Raw genomic sequence first — 22,663 nt, forward strand, 5'->3', positions numbered from 1 at the left:
TACAACTTTGCACGCAGGATGTGTCACACGCACAAAGTGTCCTGCAAAATAACAACCAAAAAAACTTTTTTTTAAAGTTTTGGCATTTTATTTAGCTTTAAGTGGCTGCTGTCTTTGTCGTCCACATGAGGAGCTTGTGTCCCTGCAAACTTCTGCAACCATAAATGAAAAATACTTCACAGAAAAGCTGACATTTTGAGGAAATACAGTGTTTTTGCAGGGCACTGTTGCCGCATGTGTCAGCACGGACGACAGATGAGTTCAGGACGTGCATGTTGACATGTGGGAGATTTTACAGGAAGTGGATATATGAGCATGCTAACGGGCAGAATGTCAACACTCAAAAGTATGTGTGTGTGTATTTCCTGGACACATTAAGCCCCAGAGCCTCCAATCCAAGTTCTGAGGAATGAAGATGATATAGTAGTTAACATCTTCATAGTGATGTCTGACTGTAAAAAAACAAATTCTGCAACAATTCTCTGATGTACTCTGAACGCCCTCCTCCTCTCAACTGCTGCAAATCTTTTTAAAAGGAAAAAGAGATTATTTTTAATGGACTGGGTTTGTTTGTGTGTCCAGGAAATAAATCTTGGGACACCAACATGACAAGGACAGATGTAGAAAGCTTGTAGTTGTGTGTGTGTGTGTGTGTGTGTGTGTGTGTGTGTGTGTGTGTATTTACCCTATATGTATCAGACACGAGGAAACATTCAGGCATCCCTGGGCCTCTAGCAGGATCGTCGTTTACCAGGTAGGTGTCAGTAGCCTAAAAAACAAACAAAAAGATGGTTATTTAATGAACCTTTGATCATTTTCAGTAGGTCAGTGATTTTTTTCCACAATTTTAACTACTCTGGTAGGAAGCAGATCTCCACTGGTTTTGGCACTTAGGCATCAGAAATTCTAGTGTTTACTATTTTAGCCGCTGCTTGAACCTGTTGCTTTGTATGAGGTTCCAGGAAGGAGAAATATGTGAAAACATTTTAGTCTTTGAATATTATATCAGACATTTGCTGTTCTTTAAGCCTCACTGGCCCTTGGAAATAATGGCGTTACAAAAAAAATATGACAATACACTAAAATCCAGGACAATTTTGAGCAATCATGACTTGAAATCATCAGGACCAAACGTGCATTTTTTTGCTCCCTCATTGTGAGACATCCCTAAAATATACCTGAACCATATGAGACAGTCCTTTAACCCTCCTGGTGTCATTTTTCCACAGAAAGCACAGCGCCTACTAACCACTCTTGCACTAAACATCCCCAGCTAGACTGTCTGTAAGTACCAGCGTGCATGCATGCATGTGTATGTGTAAGTGTGCATTCAGGGAGCTTCATTTGTATTCTAAGTCAAGCAGGCAGGCAGGCAGGCAGGGTTCTGGCAGGGCCCGGAGCTGTGAAATGGGCTCTCCTTGCAGTTCTGCCGTTGATTGGATCAACCTATCCCACTCTACTTAGCTGAAGGGAGCCCAAATCCCACAGCCGCTGTGCCGTTCTGTGAAATCCTATTTCATTTCACAACTTTAACGGATAAAAAGAGCGTGCACACGCGCTTGTGCCAGCCCCGAGACCCCATGCCACATTTATTTAGCTGAACGGGAGCAGAGAGAAAACAGTGTATCTGCTGTGTGGAAACATTTTAAATGCACGCACATATAGTCGCACCCCTCCTGAAAATATAATCACCTGCACGTATGTATGCATTTTTTTTTCTCCACGCCCCGTGAGCTCTCGGCCTCGCATACAGCAACACACGCACGCACACACCAACGCACACGTGCATGCCACTTACGCAGACACACAGACACAAACCCCATAATAAGAGCCAGACATTGGCAGACCACACAGCCCTGAGTTGTGGTGAAAACAAAGGCTATTCATATCCTTCGCAATGAGAGGTCTGTGCAGCTAACTCTCTTTCTCCCTCTCTCCCCCGTCTCTCCCCTCAGCTTTTTATTACAGATAATCTGCACTCGCAAACCTTCCATTTTTCTGCAATTGTGCGATTTCTAATCATCTTTATTAGTCCATAAACATGTTTTTTTATTTTTAGTCTCTTTTTATAGCGGAGGCCTTCAGCTCCTTAAGGGGGCAACACAGTGCCCATTGTTGAGTCTCAAGGAGAGGATGAAGCCAGGAACGGAGTGAGAGAGGCCTGCTGATAAGGCTGCAATGCATTATGGGAATGGGGTAGCAGAGTTTCCTCAGATGCACACACACACATGCATGCTGATACACACACAAAAACACACACACAAGACAAAATGCAATCACTCAAAGTCCGCCAGGCCACATGTGTCTGATAATGAGATGATGCATCTGATTGGCCAGCGCTCGAAATAATGGCCTGGATCCACGGCACCTGTGCGGTCTGCAACCAGCGCGAGCCGGCCGACTACCGGCAGACGGCCCACAATGCATCAGGTGTGCTGGAGCGTCTGCGATTGGCTGCGCCTGGCCAGAAACAAGGTCAGGTGCACTAGCAAGTGTCTTCCGATTGGCTGAGCCGGACCCAAAAAGCTGCGGGTGGGAAAAGGAGTGCTTTCACTGGCTGCTGCCACCTCATTTTGCTGGTGAATGGGTGTCTGGGAGGATGGCACTGGGACAACTGGTTTAACTGGGAGTGTGTGAGGACACATACCGGCTATTTTAGAATATATCTGTGCATTTTGTAGCCCTTCATACACGGGGAATCTCAATATTACTTGTCCTTTGAAACAATGTAAAACACAGAAAATAAGCAACTGCACTCCAACAATAGATCATTTGCTCTCATTTCATATTAACCAAGCGACAAAGAGGAATTTAAATGCCCTCTTTATGTCGTCAGCCAAGGAAACAGGTGTTGATGAACCTCAATCCCATTGTGCAACAGTGAATAACATGAAGCTAATGAATAGGCTAAGCTCTGTACCTGCCACTGGGGAGGCCAGAACATACTGACTCCCTTTGTAGTAAACCCCAAAAAAACTCCAGGCCCCCAAACACTCTCTCCTGCAGCAGTGTATGAATTATATATTGTACTATATATATAGAGCATATGCCCGGCCCATATGGCCAGCCCTGAGCGAAAAAATCTCAAAGCCCTCCTTAATTAACATTTTAGAGGGAAGATTCGGAGGCGGGAGATTGAGTCAGTGACCTATTTGGAGTCCATCATCGCCCAATGCAAATGTGTTAATTGAGACAGATTTTCCCACTCCACAAATATGTGGAGTAGGGGATGCGATGGAGGATTTTTTTTCTTTCTTTTTTTTTTTGTCTGAGCCATCTGATCTAAGGTAGGGGTATAGGATCTGTTTTAAACTGCCTTTCCTGCTGCCTCCGCTCACAAAAGAAGACACTTCTCTTTCACTTTCTCCCTCACCATCTCGCACAGTCGTTCCTTGGCTCGCTCTCTATCTGTCTCTCTCTTTCTCTCTCTCTCTCCCTCTCTGGGTATATGTGTTGACGACCATATGGCCAAATTCTTTGGAGGTGAGATCTCCGAAACCTGCTCACACACTTGCACGTGCACACGTACACTCACACACACACACACACACCTCCACAGAGCTTTGTGTATGAAAGGCCCTGATGGTGGAATTTGTTCTCAGATGGCTCCATTTTAAAGCACATGAATGGCAACATATCAATGATCCTCCTCTCTGTCTCTCTGCATCTCACGTTTGTGGTTACACACACACACACACACACACACACACAATAAGTCGCCACCTACACACAAAAAACTTACACCGCTCACACACCTGGTGCAGTCCTCTCCTCGATTCCAGCAAGCATTTATTCTGGCTGCTGCACAATCATCAACCACCAGCACTATTGCCGCTGTCAGTCCATCTTTTAAAAAACCATAATTATTATCACCACCATTGTGTCTTATCATCATGATTTGGTGGCTGAAAATAACACTGCCAAGTTTAAGGCACAGGATGAAAATGGAGAGGGGGTGGGGGGTGGGGAGAGAGAAGGAGAGAGTCCAGCCAACCTGCGTGAGATGGCAACCACTTCAAAGACGCCGGGCCGCACCGGCGATCTGTTCCACGGTGTGTGAGGGGTGTATGAAAGGCAGAAATGGCCGCCGTGTGAGTCCCTGCCAAAGCTACCTCGGGGAGAAATGTTGGAAAAATACGATTTTTCACACAGCCATCTCAGGGGGGGTGGAGGGGAAAAACGGGGAGAATGAGAGAGAAGATGAGAAACTGAGGGGCCGCATTAAAAAAAGAAGGATAGATGGATGGCTAAGCAGAGTGGGGCTAATTATTTCACTCCACTTGCAGGTCCTGAAGGTTTTTGTTGGGTCAGAAGTACAGCCAAGATGCAGTGCTGAAGATTGCATTTGGCTTAATTGTGCAGTTGTGTTTTACACAAAAGTAAACGGTGGGATTCTGGAGAAGGTGCGAGGCACACGGCGAAAACAGTTTCTGTTGAGGAGGCCTTACTGCAGGAGGTCGCAGAATAAAATTATTTCACATAGGCAGAAAAACATTCGTCTTGTGCCGGAAACCTTTAAGTGTCTGTGCTTGGAATGAGAGATGCTCAAGTCAGTTGGGTAAGGTTGAAACTTTTGGATGCCTGAGTAATAGATAGAAACTATGCCAGCCTTGAAAATAGCTGTCCCGACTCCATGAAAAAAAAACAACAACATAATTTCACCAAAACTGTTACGGCAAAACAAGTTTGAACAGAGCACACAGTGTGACACACCCCAAGATTCACTCGGCCTGGCACCTCGCCTGTCAACTACTGATCTTGCTCGACAGGCTGGCCTTTAGATAAACACCGCGCCAACTGTAACACTGAACTTCCTGGGCTGCAACATTTTTCGCTGCTTTCACCGTACGCCACCTCCGTACATAAGGTAACTCAACGCCAGTGGCACCACTCTTCCTACACGGATTCTTACTCATGCTTCTTTTAATGGCCCCAACCACACTCAGTTAAGGCCTCGCCGCACGGGCGATGTGCATTTAACAATGAGGTGTGGGCTGGTATACAATCAGCCCTTTGTGTCACACAGGGACTGATCTGTGGGGAGATTTTCTTGTGGTTATGGTTCTAATACAGCAGAGTTTACCACAAAGCATAGAGTTACATTACAACACACACACACGTACACACACACACACACACATCGTGCATGACTCAATGAGGCAGCGCGTTGAGCTCCTTTCAAATGTCTCACCCACTTCCAACTCAACTGAAATGATACTCTAAAAATGTATTTAATACCATGGTACGGTTCACACCCACCTCCCAGCTTGGCACCAATAACACTCTTGGCTTTGATTTGACTGACAGGTTCTGTGGTTGGCAGGTTTTTCTCTGCAACAACCGCAGCACAACCAACTGTGAAATTATAGGCCCACAATCAAAACAGAGTGAGTATTGTAATATTGCTGCCAATTATGAGCCATTGTCTAAGTGTTTGGTTCACCTTAAAAGACACAGACATACTGTGTAACTGGTCAGCTGACATCACAAATCACATGTGGCCTGAAACGTTTTGAGCCACTTGAGGCCTGTTTGTGTTGTTGTGCAGGTGTGACTGGCTGTCACATCATAACAAACATTTTTTGGCAGGTGACCCTGGAATGAAGTTATGTAACTGATGAGTATGGATGAAAATATGTATGTGTCGTTCATCTGGGGGACCACAATCAAGTTGCTCCTGTAAAGTTGGTTGCTGAAAGTAAATGAGCAGAATGAAAACTTGTCATGGATGCTCTGTATAATTACATTGCTTACAGGATTGTTGTTTATTGTTAATGACACCGAATGTCACCTACACACTGAATTTGAGATGTTTTCTAATCAGTTCATAGGAAATACAACAACATATGACTTAGACATACCACATGCGATCAGTGCAATCAATAAAAAGCAATAAAATCGTCTCATGAGTTTTCAATACACTGTATCAACAATTGCACTCATTTTCTTGCATTGCTGATGATTTATGTGTATTGTTAGCTGTGACAATTTTGTTTCAACATTAAGAGGATTCAGTGGTCATCTGCAACAAAACTGAATATCAAGCACTGAATTTCTTGCATTCATTGTGCACCACTTTTGCATGTTCTGCACCTTTTCATGGTTCATTTTTGTCTGTCAAAATAAAAGTCATCTACTACTTTCATGTTTTTATTTTTATTTTTAATTTTTGGGCGTGTAGAGGTTGGTGTGTGTTTGTGTGGGGGGGTCTTAATAATATGAGGTATGTATCCCCCAAAATCTATGTGTGCTGTGTTTATTATCTTTATTGGTGGGACAAAGACATTGCCAATTCAAAAATCATATTCATATTGTGTTTCAGTCTACATAAACCATTACATTTCAATTTTATGGCCTGACCTCAAACCTGCCAGAGGACTGTCGAATTGTATTAATAAAGCACAGTGAAACTGTTCGGTCAATCTGTGTTCAAATAGCCATGTTATTGGTGCAACAGGAATATTGTGTTGCATTTTTTTAATTAAAAAAAAATCTGACAATATGTATTCTTTGCCTCAAATGTGTTATATGTCTATATATGCCTGTAAAAACCAACCATCATTAATTTAGAATATGTTAATGAGACTTTGTTAAACCAAAAGCTCAACAGATCAACCCTGTGAGCTACAGCATGTTATATTGTAGCACCTTAACAGTAATCTCTTATAATGAAGATCAATTACAATTAAAAAGTAGGTCACAATTTTGGGCCATCATAATTATAATTTGTGGTCATAATTAAAAAGCTTTGAAATGCAGCTTGGCAGAAACTGTTTAAAGTTCCAAAAAAATAAAATAATTTAAAAAAAAAATTCTCGGATGACAGTGAAATACAATATTTATTTCTCTAAACGCTGCAGGGTTTTATACTAACATCATCATCCGACCAGAGAGTCTCCCTTTTGATTTTCTGCTCAACATTAAATACTAAACGAATGTGCTCTCATTCATGCTCTTGTCCTGAGGGCACAAAGACGGTCTGTGTGTCACCTCACCTCCCCACCCCCTTGTAGTCACTATAAAGTGTCATCAACTACGCAAATGAAGTGCCCATTGATTAAAAACAAAACAAAACAAAAAAGCAGCCGCTGCAGACAGAAAATGCACAGCCCGGATGCAAGAAGGATAGCTGTGCAACAACCCTGCGTCTCATACAGGGTGCTTTCAGAGCATCATAATAATAATAATAATGACGCATATCCCTCATATATTATCTCTATATGCCGGGTTTGTCAGATCTCCGCAGTCTGCGCTCGCATGTGTGTTTTATTCTGTTTGATCTGAGCTGCGCAGGAAGATCAGCCTCCACTTTGTCAAATGTGTATTTACTGGGCCACCAAAACGCCTCTGCAAACAATTCAGCCTGCACAATGTTAACCCATCAATAAGGCTGAATCACTTTCAATTAGGAAAAAAGATGCTGTAAATTACATCCGAGATAACAACGTTATTACGTCTTTGGGGAAAGTGAAAAGAAATTACGTGCAATGGAAAGCAAGTAAAGTTAAGTTTACAAAAAAATGTTAGGCATTTTTATAGAGTGAAATATGATGATACATTACAATACAACGTTATGGTTGTGCAAGTGAAATGGAATAATCGGCATATTTAATTATGGTGCAATTGTTGTTAATCAATTTGAGTTCAGATGCTTTATAATTATTAAAAATGGCAGGCATGCAAGGTGATTATATACATAACACACACACACACACACACACACACACACACACACACACACACACACACACACACAGGTGCGCTGTATCGTCATCTATGGCCTCACACTCCCACAGCCAAATCTCCCTCCGCGCGTCTTTTACAAAGAAATTAAAAACCTTAAACTAACTGCGGGGTTTCGGTTAAACACAACCAATGTTTGGTTTATGTTCGGTCCTATAGACTTTACCCTATAGACCCAAACAGAGGGGAACTATTGAGTTACACAGCACGTACCATTATAGCGTGGGGAGATCTGCCAACCCTCTCAATGCCCCATTTTCCTTTAAAAGTTCAGCTTCCAAAAAAGTGAGAGAGGGAGTGAGGGCTGAGGGAGGAAGACTTGGTCTCTTCGCTGTTGCCGGAAGCAAAAAAAGGACCTTTAAACAAGTCGGCCTTAGGCCCAGATAGAAAAAAAACACAGCTCTTTCAAAAGTGGGTCCACTCTGCAAGAGATAGGAGGAAAAGAGGACAGCGGCTCCGATCCTTCCGTCTACCGCAGATTGGCCTCAGATGCGCCCATGTCCAGCGGCAAGAAGTCAGGGAGACGTCTGCGTCAAAGTCCCGAGGTGCGTCCTTCAGCGGCCAAACTTGTCCAGCAGATTGGGAGACGCTGAAAAAAAGCTCCCCGAAATAATATTAATAACACGATAACAAAAATAATGGACGGGAGAAGTGATGCAAAGTAAGTTGTGTTTATATTATTTTTCCGTGTGCAGCCTTTGCAGTCGGGCAAGCTTCTGTCTCCAAAACGTGTCCAAAAGCGGCTGTCTCCCGCGCCGCGCGTCCGATCTGTTTTACCCTCGTATCTCTCTCTCTCTCTCTCCTCTCTCTCTTGTTCCAAACGCACACAAACACACACACATACGCACACACGCGGTGTTACACACAAACGGGGGGACACCCCTGGTCCCTCGCCGCCTCCTTCTCAAAGCTGACGAGATGAAAGAGCAGCTTGCGTTTTTTGCTTCTTCAGATCGCTACAGCCTCGCCGATAGCAGAATGCCTGCACAGCGACACGTAGTCGGCTCCGGGCTCCGACGGAGGCTCTGGATGCCTCGGTGCGTAAAAATGGAAGCTCTCCGTGCGCTCCGGCTGATAGCCCGCACTTCCCTCCCCGAAAAAAAATATCAGCCACTAAATAGCTCACCTCAGCAGCCGTGCGTCCTGTTTACACACACACATACACACAAATAATAGACGGGGGAATTAGGGCAGTTGTTTACAGTGAAGGTGGGGGCCGGTGCTTCAGCCGGCAGCGTCGAACTGGTGAATTATTAGGTGAATTATTAATAAAGCGAGCGGTGTGCAGTCTGTCGCGGAGAGCGCGGAGCGGCCAGGGGAGCAGCTGGGGCTTTAGGAGAATTAGGAGGACCAGGGGCTAAATCACGGACGGCGGGGATTAGGGCTGCACTGGCTCCTACCTACCGCCTGCGTGTACTGGAGGCTTCAAAAGTGGCACTGTGGGCACGACCCGAGCTAATTTCCGTAGTTTTTAACGGTATAATCTGGAAGCAAAGATCGAGCGACAAACGGGTTCAGTGGGTTCAATGGGTTCATTTAAGGAAAAGCGAGGCGCTCGGTGACAGTGATCTCTCTGTTTCCATGCAGTTGATCACCAAAATATTTATAAAAAAAAGCCTTTGTCAGCTATCAGTCTGTGTCAAATGAAGTTCAGAAAGCACGAGGAGGTTAAGCTGGGTTTTAAAGGCAGGGCATTCAATAATTAGGGATGTTCAATATAGTCTGGTGATGCTGTTGTTCGCAGTGAGGGTAAGCGTAATAGCAATGGTGGATTTTTACCAAACTTTAAAGCTTGTATAAAACACTACACCAACAAAGATTTACTGCCACAGTGTCTCCCTGCAGAATGACGCAGTGAAGCAACAGGATTAAATGTGTCTGGGATATAACAGAGTACAGACGTGTTGTGTTAGAAGCCATAAAAGATGCGACTTTGGGGAAATAAGTCCAGAGCGCAAAATGTGCGGTTTCTTATGAAAGTGCTGATAGTTGTGGAGAGTAGAGGCCTGCAGCAGCAGCAGGAGCAGCAGCCAGGAGCAGCCAGGAGCAACAGAGCCGTCCAAGACAACAGAAAGACAAGACATGTGGACATGCTCTCTGATTATTTAGGAGAAGGGCCAAAGGGAAGTTCAAAACGTCGGTGGAGTTTCAAATTAAGACAGTGGTTATTTATGTAACCTGGCCCTGTCCTGGAGCAGAGAGCATCAAGTTTTGATGGATTTGGCCAGCAGGACGTTTTAGAGACATGATGGTGCCCAAAAAAGAGAGGGACACACCAAAAATGCTCTCTTAAAAATGCTGCAGATAAAAGAGATATAAACAAACACAGAAAACAGTACATCAATTTTAGAAAATATGTTCAAATTAAAAAAAAGAGAAAGAAAAGAAGAAAAGACAGTTTGAGAACCCTCGCGCACCTACAAGCTATTTTTTAAAGACACTTTGTAATTCATATTTCAAATTTTAGCCTTTGCTAAACAAGTAAATAACAAAATTTAAATTTGAGTTCTTACTACAGATGAATGCAGTAATTTTGAAACCTAATCCTTCAGTACTGACTTTTCTGCAAGTCTGCGTGTTAACTATATTTAATTTTCAGTTGTGCGTGTGTCGTTATCCGTCTTTTTTTCCCAATCAGACGTCTAATGACATTCCTCCAACATGACGGCTTATCAATAATTAAATGTTGACCTCCCCACACATTTGGCCACATCAATTATTCATCCGTCATTGAATTTGTTATTTAAGTTTTTGTTTCAGACTAATTTGAAATATTTCATTTAACACGACAGTGTGTCTGCAGTGGGATGACGTGTGAATATTTTTGGGTTTTTTACAAGAACTGAAGGTAGCAGAGGCCCGGATGCCTCATCCACTCAACAGCAGACATAAAAAAGTGTCCCTTTTGTAGTTCTAATTCTGTTATGGGACTAACAAATACATTAAATTAATTAAATGCTGATTTTTATTATGTCTTACACACACATAAAACAAATACTAGATTGACTTTCTCAGCTGCAGACTCTCATCTGCTCATTAACACTTCGTGAGGCCAGTTTTTAGGTGAGAGATTTTGGTCTTTATTTCGATTTTATTTTCAAAATAAAATGTCATTGCTATACCAATTTCATTTGTTAAAAATGTACATGAGTTCAAAAGTGAGTCTCATCTTTTTTTGTCACATGTATGGATTTTGATCATGTCAAAAACAATTTTAAGCTCTTGATGTCATTATTTGGAAGCTGTGCTGTGGTCCTTCGTTGGGACATGGAGCAAACCAGAAGTTGCTGCACTGACATATTAACTGTGTTGGCAGTTGGCAACAGTTAGTTACAATAATGACGAATAATTAGCCTAAACGATAACTAGAGTTGTTGAAGTTGTTGAACATGTATTAAAAATAATGTATATACCTTTTATTTAATTATTTACCTTCAGAAAAATATAAATATGAAATTTTAAAAAATCATAATTATCCAAGGCACTGAGGGTAGCAATAACAGATGAATAAACAGCAATAATAATGATTTAGCTAATAATAACAATAATATTAATAGGTCTGATAATAGTAATAATCATAATCGTCATCATAATAATGATAGTAGCGAGATTAAAAACACCGTAATTTATAATCCTACACGTTGTCATGATTTACTGATTGAATGACATCAGCCGGAAGCGTTTGTGTAATATTCATAGTTTATACCGTGACCTTCCTAAATTGTTTTTCCTTCCATTTCGTTTGAATATTAATTCTGGTGTCTTTTTACAGATGCTGCAGACTGGGAGGCTCACACATGCCCGACGGCCTGTTTGGAGAATGACCAGTTGATTGGAAAAACACCAAAACTTGCCTCTAAACCCCGAATAATCCCAGGACACGATTTTTTTCCCTTAACCCTTAATTAATCTACAAACAACAGTTTGTACAGCTAGTCCGCACTGCGTGCTCAGCAGCACGAGCAATTAAAGCCCGGAAGTTGCAGAAGGCCACACAGATTTCCTTCAAATTTCAGGTAACAAAACGAAAACAGGAATAAAATCGAGCAAAATGTGTTTTTAGAACGAACAAAAAGTGTTTTATTGTTGTCCAATGTGGAATCGAAAAGATCATTTCTCCGCACGATGATCAGGTGTTATACGAGTGACCAATAATCAAAAATGCAGCGCGAGGCTTTCTTGAGTAAAGTACAATTTCAAAAATGGCCCGAAAAAAATATTTTTAAAAATCGAAAAATTGTAGGGGAATAAAAAAACATACTGCCTCCTATGCATTTTACCTGCAAATCACAACTAAAGGAAAACTGTGCAGAAAAAAACACTGTCCAATAATTAAGAAACTCACATAATTGCATTACCTTAATTCATAAGAAAAATGTATTATTATGAGCAATTTCGGAGAACAGGCCTTAAATAAAAACAGAAAAAGATCACACGTGGTGAACACTTAAGTATTTAATATGCAAAAAAAGCGCGACCGCATTGTTAATTATTAAATTATGGACTAAAAACTATGAAGTTGCTTGTTACAGCTAGATGTTTGATTAAAATCATAAACCAAATATTTTGAAATTTGGCAATTTCAAATCTGAACACTGAATCATACATAGGAGACACCATGGAAATCTGTCTGTTAATGTGGCCTAAATAATAATTTATACTCCCTTGTCTCGATGCTGATGCACCATATGCTTATAGCAGTTGACCTCGTTTCAATTAGGCAATATTTCCCATGTTTTTTTCATTCAATAATGTCAATGAAAATGTGGACTGCTGATCTAAAATATAACTTGATCCTCCTAAAACCCCAAACCACTCAGTTCATGACATCTAAACCATCTGAACTATTCCGATTGTTATATTTTGTGGAGACAGGGGACGCAATAATAGAGTAACTAAATGTCAATTGCAATCATAAACTCTAAATTTATAATATCAAAATAACAATGAAAAGGGAGTAAACCGCAGAAAATTTAACAAGTTTTATTTCTTTTTAATGTTCTTTGAAAGAAAACGTATAAAAATCTAAAAAATAAATTAAATTGATATGTTCCAAAAGTTACAAAAACAGACTGGAGGGAAAGTTGTTGGCGTGCAGCGGCCCTCATCATGTAAGGAAGCATGTAAGCGTCAATTAGGCTGAGCTTTGGGTTAATGAAAGCCCTGAGCGGTGCATCTCACCACAGCCCCCTAAACCTAAACCAGCCATTACTGCAGACCGCAATGATTCTGATACCACACTGTTTTAAGACCCAGCATTATGTGGGCAATAAGTTCCCTAAAACCTCACTGTGTGAGGAGAAGAAGGGCACACTGTGGGATCACACAGGCAAAGTTCAGACAACACGAAGGGACTTTCTCTTGCTTGTCTGCAAACCCCAAAATGTTTTTTTTTTACCCCTCAAGATTACAAGTTTAAGATCCCCGGGCTGGAATATAACAGTAAAAACCATGATTGACATGTTGAAAAGTAATTACCAGAGAAGAGAACAGGCGATAAATTGCAGGTGATAAATTGCAGCAGATAAATATTATCAAAGATGCACTTGGCACCGAGTCTTGTTTACGAGTTAAGAGGAACGAGCCAGGAAGAGAGATTGTGAAATCAGCCATATGAACTTTAATCAACAGGTACGCATTTTTATCAAATAAATTATTAAATATTGAAGTGTATTATAAGAATAACAATATAAGTAAACATCTTAGATTTATTTTTAAAGGAACTGGAGAAAGAATATGGCTTCTTAGAAATTCAGAAATCTATCAAACAGATGTTTTACACACCTGGTGTTTGGTAAAGGAGAAAAACACTATGTCGGTCCCCAAAATCTCAACACAGACTTACGTCTTAAGTAAAATAATTTATCGTTACAAATGATGATAAACTGAAGTGATTTAATCCAGGGTGAACCAAGGTCAAAATAACAAAAACAAAATTCTTTGTCCTGAGAGGTGAAGGTGAAAAAGAGAGACGTTCACTAAACCGCACTCCCTAAAATAAACAAAATCGGAGATAACAGTGCTAGGGAAAATGACAGCTTCATTGTGCTATTTACAAAATGTATAAATCTTATCTACAAATTTACAAACACCCGCAGTTAGGCCAAACAAGATCACAAATAGAACTAAACGGTCAATTAAATAGATGTAAGAAATACAACAAAAGCAACATGTCTGAGCTACAGAATAGAGAGCATTTTACCTAAATGATAAGCCAAATGTTAGATTCATAGCGGTGCCAGCAGCCAACAAAACAACACTGCGCAGCTACAAAGTACAACACAATACAAATAAAAAACCAAAGGCCTCAGTGTTGCTGCCACTCCTCGCTCTGACTCCTGTATCCCAGCCTGCTCTCACTGCCCTCTGCTGCAGTCAAGTCAGGGGAAAATTAAATACTCACTCATACAAAATATAGTGTGCTCTAAGACCATATGTCATACTCGGTGGAACTTTTTTTTCCCCCTTTTCAATCTCCATTTTTCTCCCCGCTAAAAGAAATGGCCCAGAGAATTCTGCGTCTCCATGCGAGGAGTGCAGTAGGAAAGGAAAAGGAAAAAACAAGGCTCTTTTTGTCTGCGGCGGCCCGAGGTTTTTATCCCCGCATTGCCGAGTGTTGTCTAGCATTACAAATCTCAGCCCTGGCCTGGATGGACACAGGAGGGCTCTGCTGGCCCTGTTCACACTGTCTGCATCCTTTACGCTCTGCCATGCAAATAAACCCGAGTAGTGAGAGAGCAGCTGAGGAGGGAGAGCGAAGGAGATGGAGGGTTTGCTGGAGTTGGAGGGGGCGAGAAAAAAAAAAAGATGGGAGGAAGGAAAGGAAGAGTGAAGGATGGGACGGCTGCAAAGGAGGAAATGTTTGTGGCAAAGTAAGGAAGGAAGGAAATAGTTGGTGTGAAGGAGTCGCACAGGGACAAAAAGCGAGTAAGTCTGTGTGTGTTTGTGTGTAACAGCGACAGAAAGAAAGAGTGGGTACTAACCGGCCGTTGGAGGGGTGAGGAATGCCCGGCCCTGGCACAGGGGACTGGGATGGAGGGTGGAGTATGTTCACACTGCTGCTGCCAGCCGAGCACATTCCCACTTGACGGTCATGGAGACTTTTTAACCTACAGATTTCGAAGCAACAGCAGGAGAGTTTCCTCACTTACAGATCTTTATGTTTTATTTGATTAAACACTGTAGAATAAGGCCTCTAAAATCATCCCAAGCAATGCTGAAATCACCTGCTGAGGCCAAAAAACAGACAATATGGTTTTTTTCTTGAGATTATTTTTTGGGGGGAATTTTATTAAGCTGGTGACATCAGAACTACACATTTCAAGACTACACATTCTAATAGGTAAAAGGGGAGTGACCTTTAATTACAAAAAAGGTATGTTAAACTGAAAAATAAAAGGTAATCTTCTCCTTTTCTTTTCAAACATAACTAGTATTAGTTGGAAATCAAAATGTAGTTTTTCCTTAATAGACTGATAATCTTATTCCTGATATTTTAAATGAACTTTATGATAAATTAAACAGACAACTTTGTAAAACGCCACAGAAATTATTTTACTCAGATAAAAATGATATAAAAATACAAAATATTATAGCTTAGGAAAACTGTTTGAAATACAGTGCACACAATGATAGTGACCAATTTATATCTGGCCATCAAAAACACCAAAAACTTTCTTCAATTTGTTTTACATTTTGTATCCATAATCTAAAAATGCTTTCTTTGTTAGCATTTCTTTTTAAAGGACAGGTGTGGACTCAGGGACATTAATTAAATGTCTTCTAGTTTAATTAAGCGCGATAATAATACACAATAAATTTGAGCACATCACTCATATGTCTAAGTTAATTACGTGGAGTACAAATGTGAGCTATTTTTGTTTTATTCTGCTTCACAACATTTCAGAGAGCTTCAGTCACAAGTTACTTTGCAAATAAATATTTTACAACCTAAACACATGACCATTTTTCTAAGATATGATGAATTGTTACGGATGAAACCTCACAACTGTATATCAAATTAAAATTGGCTCCACCTAGAACATCTGCAACATTAAAATGCTGCTTGTATGATAATGCATGAGTAAAAACAATCCAATAATATCACATATACTAATATAGCAGTAAATTATCTACTAATTTTGATATGAAAAGTTGATTTTGCTGATAAACTTTAAAATTTGAATGCAGAAATTTCACTAGTTTTGTTTAAATACTTTGGCATGTTTAAGAGTACGTTAATAATTGTAATTTTTTTTGTCAATCTCCACACATTTTACAATAAGAGGTCAGAAACAAAGACGAACATCAGCAGCATGGGAGGAGAGGAACGTGTCGAGCCGTTTGTCTTTCTGAAGAGACACCTCATTTTTCCAAGAATATTTCTGTGACTATAGTGTAGTGTCTTTGTCTCCATCAGTGCAGTGGTTTATCAATGGCTGACATTAGGCTCAGCTTTGATAAGGCACCACATACACACACACACACGCACACACACAGTTCAAATGATAAAGCATGAGCTCAGTTAGGAATCACATATTTTTTCACAAAAAAGACAACTGTTATATTGTTATTAGAAATAAAACTTTTAGTTAATTAACAGATGAGTTGATGAGCAAAAAATTACTCTGCAACTATTTCGATATTTAAATTATCGTTTCAGTCATTTTTCAAGCAAAAACGTTTAAATATTTGCTAGTTTCCTCAAATGTGATAATTTGCTGTTTTTCTTTGTCATTTACGATATTAAAATGAATAATTTGGGGGTCTGTATCAAATGAAAAAATTACTTTAAATTCTAGGAAATTGGACATTTTTTTTGTACATTTCATAGTCAAACAAATAACTGATTAATCTAGAAAACAGTGGTCAGATTAATAATTATTGAAAATAATTGTAGTTGCAAACCTGTTATTAAAAATAATTATTATTCTATTATTATTATTATTATTAATGCTGTTATTATTATTATGGGAACGAAATACTAGACCCACAACCTGCTCTCAAGGACACAATGACACACTGCAGTCTGTATTTGTAAGACTGTGTGCATTTGTGTGATACTCCCTGACATCATTCCTCTTTGTGTCATAAACAGTTAGCAAACGTGACCTGATGTGAGGTCACCTAAACTGCAGCACACACAGGCTGTCATTGTGTCTCTGTGTCTCCACCCACTCTGCGAGCGGGCACGACTTCAGCACCGAGCAGATTTGTTCTGGGCCGGGCAGGTCAGCGGCGAGCGCGGTGTAAAAGTTAGTTAGTTTATATGTTTGTGTGAAGAGGAGGAGGAGGTTGAATGGAGGTTGTGTGTGCGTTTGTGCGTGTGTGTGTGTGTGTGTGTGTGTGTGTGTGTGTGCTCCCCCAGGAGAAAAGAGGACTCCTAATCTGTTTTCCTGGCTCTTCTTTAAAGGGAGAGCAAGACACACTAGAGGCTCCCTCTGATCTGCTGCCCCATCCATCCCTCACTTTCTCTCTCTCTCTCCTCCATCCCTCCTTTCCTCGCTTCCATCATCTGTCTCTCGTTCCCTCTGCTTTTAGCCCTCGTTTTCTCGGCCCCCCGTCCCTATGCTCTCTCATCTGTTGTGTTGGCCCGCTCTGGTCTTTGTATGGCGACAGCCCCTATCTCCAGATACTGCCTAAGAGCTCTGATTCCACTTAATCACTCAGTTTTTTATTAGTTTTCCCTCGCAGGGTATTTTGTGTTCTGAATTGCGTTTATCTATTATGCTGTTTCAGATTTATTGCTTTAGGAGGCAGACTGTGTGGCACACTACCCACCAATACGGTACACGATGCTGTGATCTCTCTACGTCTGCCCCTCTTTATGCCTGTCTGCTTTCATCCCTTCAAAATTAAATGAACAAATACACAAGGAGGGTGCCGTGCCATGCTCGCTCACAACTCCTCTCCTACTTTTTCCTATACTTTTTTATTAGTTTTCTTTTATTGGGCATCTCAAGCTCTCGTCTGCATTTATTTAGCATGCAGCAAAGACCACAGGGGAAGAGTATGTGGCATCGGTTTCTCGGATGGTACTCTACTCTTGGATCCATCTGTCCTGGCATCTTTTGCGCCTCATTGCTTTACTTTTCCAATTTCACAATAAAAATGAAACTCACAGGTATGGCTTTGTCTGTGAGCACAGATGTCTGTCTTTGAAAGAATTTTCTGTAATTAGCGGAATACTTAGAGCGGCTTAGTAGTGACTGTGGCACCTTTAAATCACATTGTGCTCGGGCAGAAATATACTGTTTATTATTCATTAATTGGGGCGCTACTGAGAATTTTCAGCAAACAAACACTAATGCTGGAGGTCATTCTGTTGCCACGGCTTTGCCCTACAGTCTGAACTGCTTATTTCTACTTAATTAGGAGACATGGCATGCATACTCAAAATATTTTGCCCCAAAATGGCGGCACACCATCCCGGCCCTCCATTTTGTTCTGTCACTGAATCGAGTCTGGATCCTGCACCTGACTTGTTGGACCAGTGTTTGCATTTGAAAATACCCTCTCTCCATGCCCCGCTGTTACTATGCGCCCCTCTTCTGGCTATTGGTCACCGTAAGTGTCGTTAACCTGCCGCACCAATAGGAAGGCGCCCTCGGACTGACGTCCCCTCCTTCTCCGCTCTGCTTCCAGGGGCTTCCTGTGACCGGGGGGGAAACATGGGCGCTGGCCATCACCTCGACCAAATCCAGAACCAAATGAGAGAGAGAGTCTGAGGGATAGAGGAAGCAGAAACACTGAGTGAGCGACGAGGCAACAAAAAATGATGATTATAAAACGATAATCAAGACAAAGCGAGACACATGATGACCATGTAGACGACAACAGCTCCTTTTTAGGATGGAAAAAGACAGAATAAAAATTAATATTCATGACCCTGTCCCTCCCATCCAAATTCAGCACCCTCCCTTCCTCCCTCCGCCTCACTTCCTCTCCCCTCCATTGGGTGGCAACACTTGGTAGGGCACATGGTGAGACAGCTGTTGCAGGGCAACATGGGCATCTGTGGTGCTACATAGAGGAGAGGGGATAGTACGAGGGTGTGGAGGGAGGGGGCGTTTGCAGGGGGTGCAGACGGCATCAAGAGAGGCAGATAGTACCCTGTCTCTGCCCTGCTACATATGTGTTTGTGTCTGAGTGTGTCCTAAAGTTTCAGGAATTATTATTGGATCTATGAGGAAAGGTGGCGAGGTATTTTAGGGACAGACAAGAGAGGAAAAGAGACTGAGAGGAAAGAACAAGAAGGCATCTCGTCTTCTTCTCCTTCTATGCCAAGCTGTGGATGAAAAGTAGCACCTGTCCTCCAAGCTACGACAGAAACGACATTAGCATAAGAACACTGGGATGGACCGCTCCAAGACTGGAGTTAGTGCCTTAAACACACACACCCTTCTCCCTGTCTGCATTTTATTTTGTCTTTCTCACACACACAGAGTAACCCCCCCCCCCTTCCTCTTCAGAGGGAATGGGCGTTTTCCCAGGGTTATTATCACATGCCAGGTGCCCCCCTCTCCCTCCATATACACACATGCACACATACACACAAACACACACATACACCTCACCCCCACCCATTCCTCTCCCCTCTTCTCTCCCAGCACCTACCACACACCCGTGCCATTTCTCTCTCCCCCAAAGCGCCAGCGCAGCCCCACCTCGCAGTGCCAAAGTGGGCAGCCTCTGCCTTGGCGTTGCCTGGGCCTTCTGGTGCCCTAGATAGCTCTGTGTTTGTGTGTGTGTGTGTGTGTGTGTGTGTGTGTGTGTGTGTGTGTGTGTGTGTGTGTGAGCACTGGCCCAGCTCTGTGCGGACACAGCCAGCCCTTTAAACTGTGTCAAGGCTCCAGATGCTGGGAGAGACTGGGATTAACACAGGCGTTTGTATTCAGACACATACGCACAAACAGACTTGCCCAAGATATTCTCTCGGCCCATATATTGCATCATACTTTGCAATGCTTTGTGTTGCATGTTTTGACCAAAGCCTGATTGTGTGTTACACAGGAAAAGAAAAAGAGGACCTGCTTCAAAATTGTTCAAAATAAATTTCAGGGCAGCACCAATGCAGCTTCCCTCTAAACCTAACAGTGCCTCTGTTATGGCATTAATAAAATGCCGGATCAAACGCAGAAATGTATGAGATGGGATACAAAGGTATCAGAGATCCGATGACGAACCAACAGACCCTGGCAGTGCTCTGAGATGATGCACCAATGCCAAACGCCGCACCTCAGAAAGTGGATTTGGATTAGACAGACAGAGAAAAGGACCTCAGAGACCTGACATACACACACACCCCAGTGTCCGTACACTAGCCCTTTAGCAGCATGCCACTACCCTGAGGGCATGAATGCACACACACACACTCACAGATATGCAAAGACACACACGAATACCAACCAAGTGTCCACCTACTGTTTCTTTAGTGGCGTGCCACTGCCCTCAGGGTGTGCACATTTACACACACAAATACATTCACACACACCAGTATGCACATTCCACTGGTGATTCTGACATCATTGCAACTGAAGTCAGTGAATAGGACTGAATTGATGTGAATGATAGCGAATTACCAAGACAGTCCCCCGCACACTAGCAAAGGCTACAGACTGCTAATTACAAGTATGCAAGCATGTGTGTCCAAGTGTGTAAAAAAGAGAGAGTGAGGGAATGTTTTCTTCCAGTGTTCAGCGTCTCTCTCTCTCTCGCTCGCGCTCTCTCTCTGTGTCTTGCTGAGCAGTAGTTATGGTGCCAGTTATGGAGTGTTTGCCATAGCAGGGAGCTGCCTTGGCACTGTGCCCTAATTTAGGGGAATTAAAAAGCACTAGACAGGCCCCTTTGTGGCACCGTGCGCCCGCTTTAATCTCCCCACGCCTCAGCGGGCACCCACAGCACCAGGAGTGGGCACCGTGCCCACATGACCCCAGGCAATATGGAAATCGCCACCAAAAATCCTAACTAAGCGCCGAGCCCTGCCCCTGGTGCACAGTGTACACAGTGCACATGGGCATGCGCAGAGCGATGCTATCGCACAAGCACACACACATGCACACACAGGGTGCAAGAGGGACAACACCCAGCTCACAATGGTTTTTTGCACACTGTACTCACACACACATACTTACACATATGATTAAAAACATGAAGAAGTAATTGCAGGCTGTCTCACATATGTACACAATTACAATACCGAAATACACACATGCAAACACACACATAGTAGTTCCAGGGCGCAGGGGCATGAAATGAAATACTGTTGTCCCTGTTGGCAAGTGTACACACACAAATGTACACACACACATTTGCTTTTCCACTCATCCAAAGTTGCTGTGTGTTCTTTTTGAAGTGTAGGTGAGCGTAATGCTTGTCATGAGGTCATCCATCAGGGCTAATGAAACTGGCAGACCCTGACACTGTCTCACTGGGCAGCACCGCTGGCGCCGCGAGCTAACTCAAGGAGAAATGGACTGATTTAATTACACAGCCAGGGCACGGGCACGCACACACACATGTAAACACACCTGCGTGCACGTGAGCTGAGAGCAAAAAGACATACATGAACACATGCAGGCCTGCAGGTACATAATCGTGGGTAAAAAATGCAATCCTGCACACAAACACACACATTAAAAAGCGAGCGCGCGCGCACACACGCACACACACACACACACGCACACACACACCTCAAAACACTCCATCAAATATTGCCCATTAGCCACCTCTTGCCAAAACCATGCCATGCCAGATCGCAGACTAGTGCAACCTTTTAAAGTAGATGAAAAAGTGTGAGCTCGACATGGATGTTAACCTTTGCTGATAAACAGGACTCAATGCACCATCATAATCATGATAAGTTAAGGTGGACTTTTCGACTATACTGAAAAAACTCATTGAATTGGCCATTAGCGAGTTAGCTGCGACTCCTCACTGCAGGTTCACAATGTTCCCTTCCCTAAAACAAAGACCCACTTTGGCCCTGGAACAGGACGCACTCTCATCTCTCTCTCTCTCTCTCTCTCTCTCTCTCTCTCTCTCTCTCTCTCTCTCCATTTGTCTCCCTACTGGTTTCACTTAATAAGCTTCAAAGGTTTCTGGGCAACGTGGCTTTCAAAAAAAAAAAAAGTTACCATGGCATTTTTTTGGCACACTGCATCTTCCCTCTTGCTGAGGATATGGGGTTGCCATGACATCGGTGGGCACCTTATAAAGCATACAATTGTGTAAGTGTGTGTGCACATGCATGTGTGCGCGTGATGGACATCTTGTGCCAACCTCGGCTAAATGCTTAGACACTGGTAGGAAACCCAGGACAGCGGCAAGGATGGCCACAGAGTTCAACTTTGCGCGCCAACTCATGCTTACAAACCACTACAGTACAACACACACATACACACACATACAATGGACTTCTCCTATTCTGCTGTTTGCATCAATTGTATTGTTTCAATAATCATCTAACTGTATATGTGTGAACATGAACTAAAAACATATTATAGCGTGTTTTTGGCTATGACACAGCATTGATTAATAAACTCAACAACAAAAGAACTGAAAGTAAACAGCATACATGCATTTTCTGCGAGTACATTCTGTGTTTGTTTTTGTTAAACTTACCCCAGAGAGTCTCAAATCCAAGTGCTAACTTTAAAATTGGCTCTGGATTTCCACTGATGGTTAATGTTTTCATACTGGCATCTTTCTTTGTCCCTGCTAATGTTTGAGCGTGTGACTTTGTGTGTGCGCATTTAGTTTGTGCACTCTCATCCAAAGTAATTAACAGCGAGTGCAGAAGTAACCTGAAATTCCTAATCAGCAGCATACACAGTCTGATAGAGATGAATGCAAAGGTCAGAGCTGCAGCAGCCATGCTAATAATAATCTGAGTGTGTGTTTTGTGTAAAAAAACAACAAC

General features: G+C 42.2%; 1 protein-coding gene and 1 long non-coding RNA gene across 11 annotated transcripts in view; one reads left to right on the plus strand and one right to left on the minus strand.

Annotated features, from left to right (window-relative positions):
* Positions 1 to 8,850, minus strand: part of nfixa (nuclear factor I/Xa) — a 119,060-nt gene extending 110,210 nt beyond the window's left edge. For 2 of the 10 annotated variants that reach the window (XM_042484812.2, XM_042484817.2), the window contains exons 1-2: positions 7,957 to 8,841; positions 686 to 769 (exon numbers count right to left, since the gene is read on the minus strand). In XM_042484812.2, coding sequence (XP_042340746.1) covers positions 686 to 769; positions 7,957 to 7,959 — 87 coding nt within the window. In that variant the 5' untranslated portion in view covers positions 7,960 to 8,841. Of the gene's footprint in view, positions 1 to 685; positions 770 to 7,956 lie in introns of all 10 variants that reach the window. The other 8 variants (XM_042484816.2, XM_042484813.2, XM_042484810.2 and 5 more) reach the window with 8 other exon arrangements.
* On the plus strand, positions 8,168 to 22,310 carry LOC148189904 (uncharacterized). Its single transcript, XR_015776203.1, has 3 exons — positions 8,168 to 8,288; positions 11,516 to 11,759; positions 18,388 to 22,310. It is a non-coding gene; the product is annotated as an uncharacterized LOC148189904 (long non-coding RNA).
* Positions 22,311 to 22,663: the final 353 nt, after the last annotated feature.

The sequence above is a fragment of the Plectropomus leopardus genome, chromosome 3 (genome assembly GCF_026936395.1).
Source record: "Plectropomus leopardus strain MGB_pleo_1.0 chromosome 3, ASM2693639v1, whole genome shotgun sequence".
NCBI lineage: Eukaryota > Metazoa > Chordata > Actinopteri > Perciformes > Serranidae > Plectropomus > Plectropomus leopardus.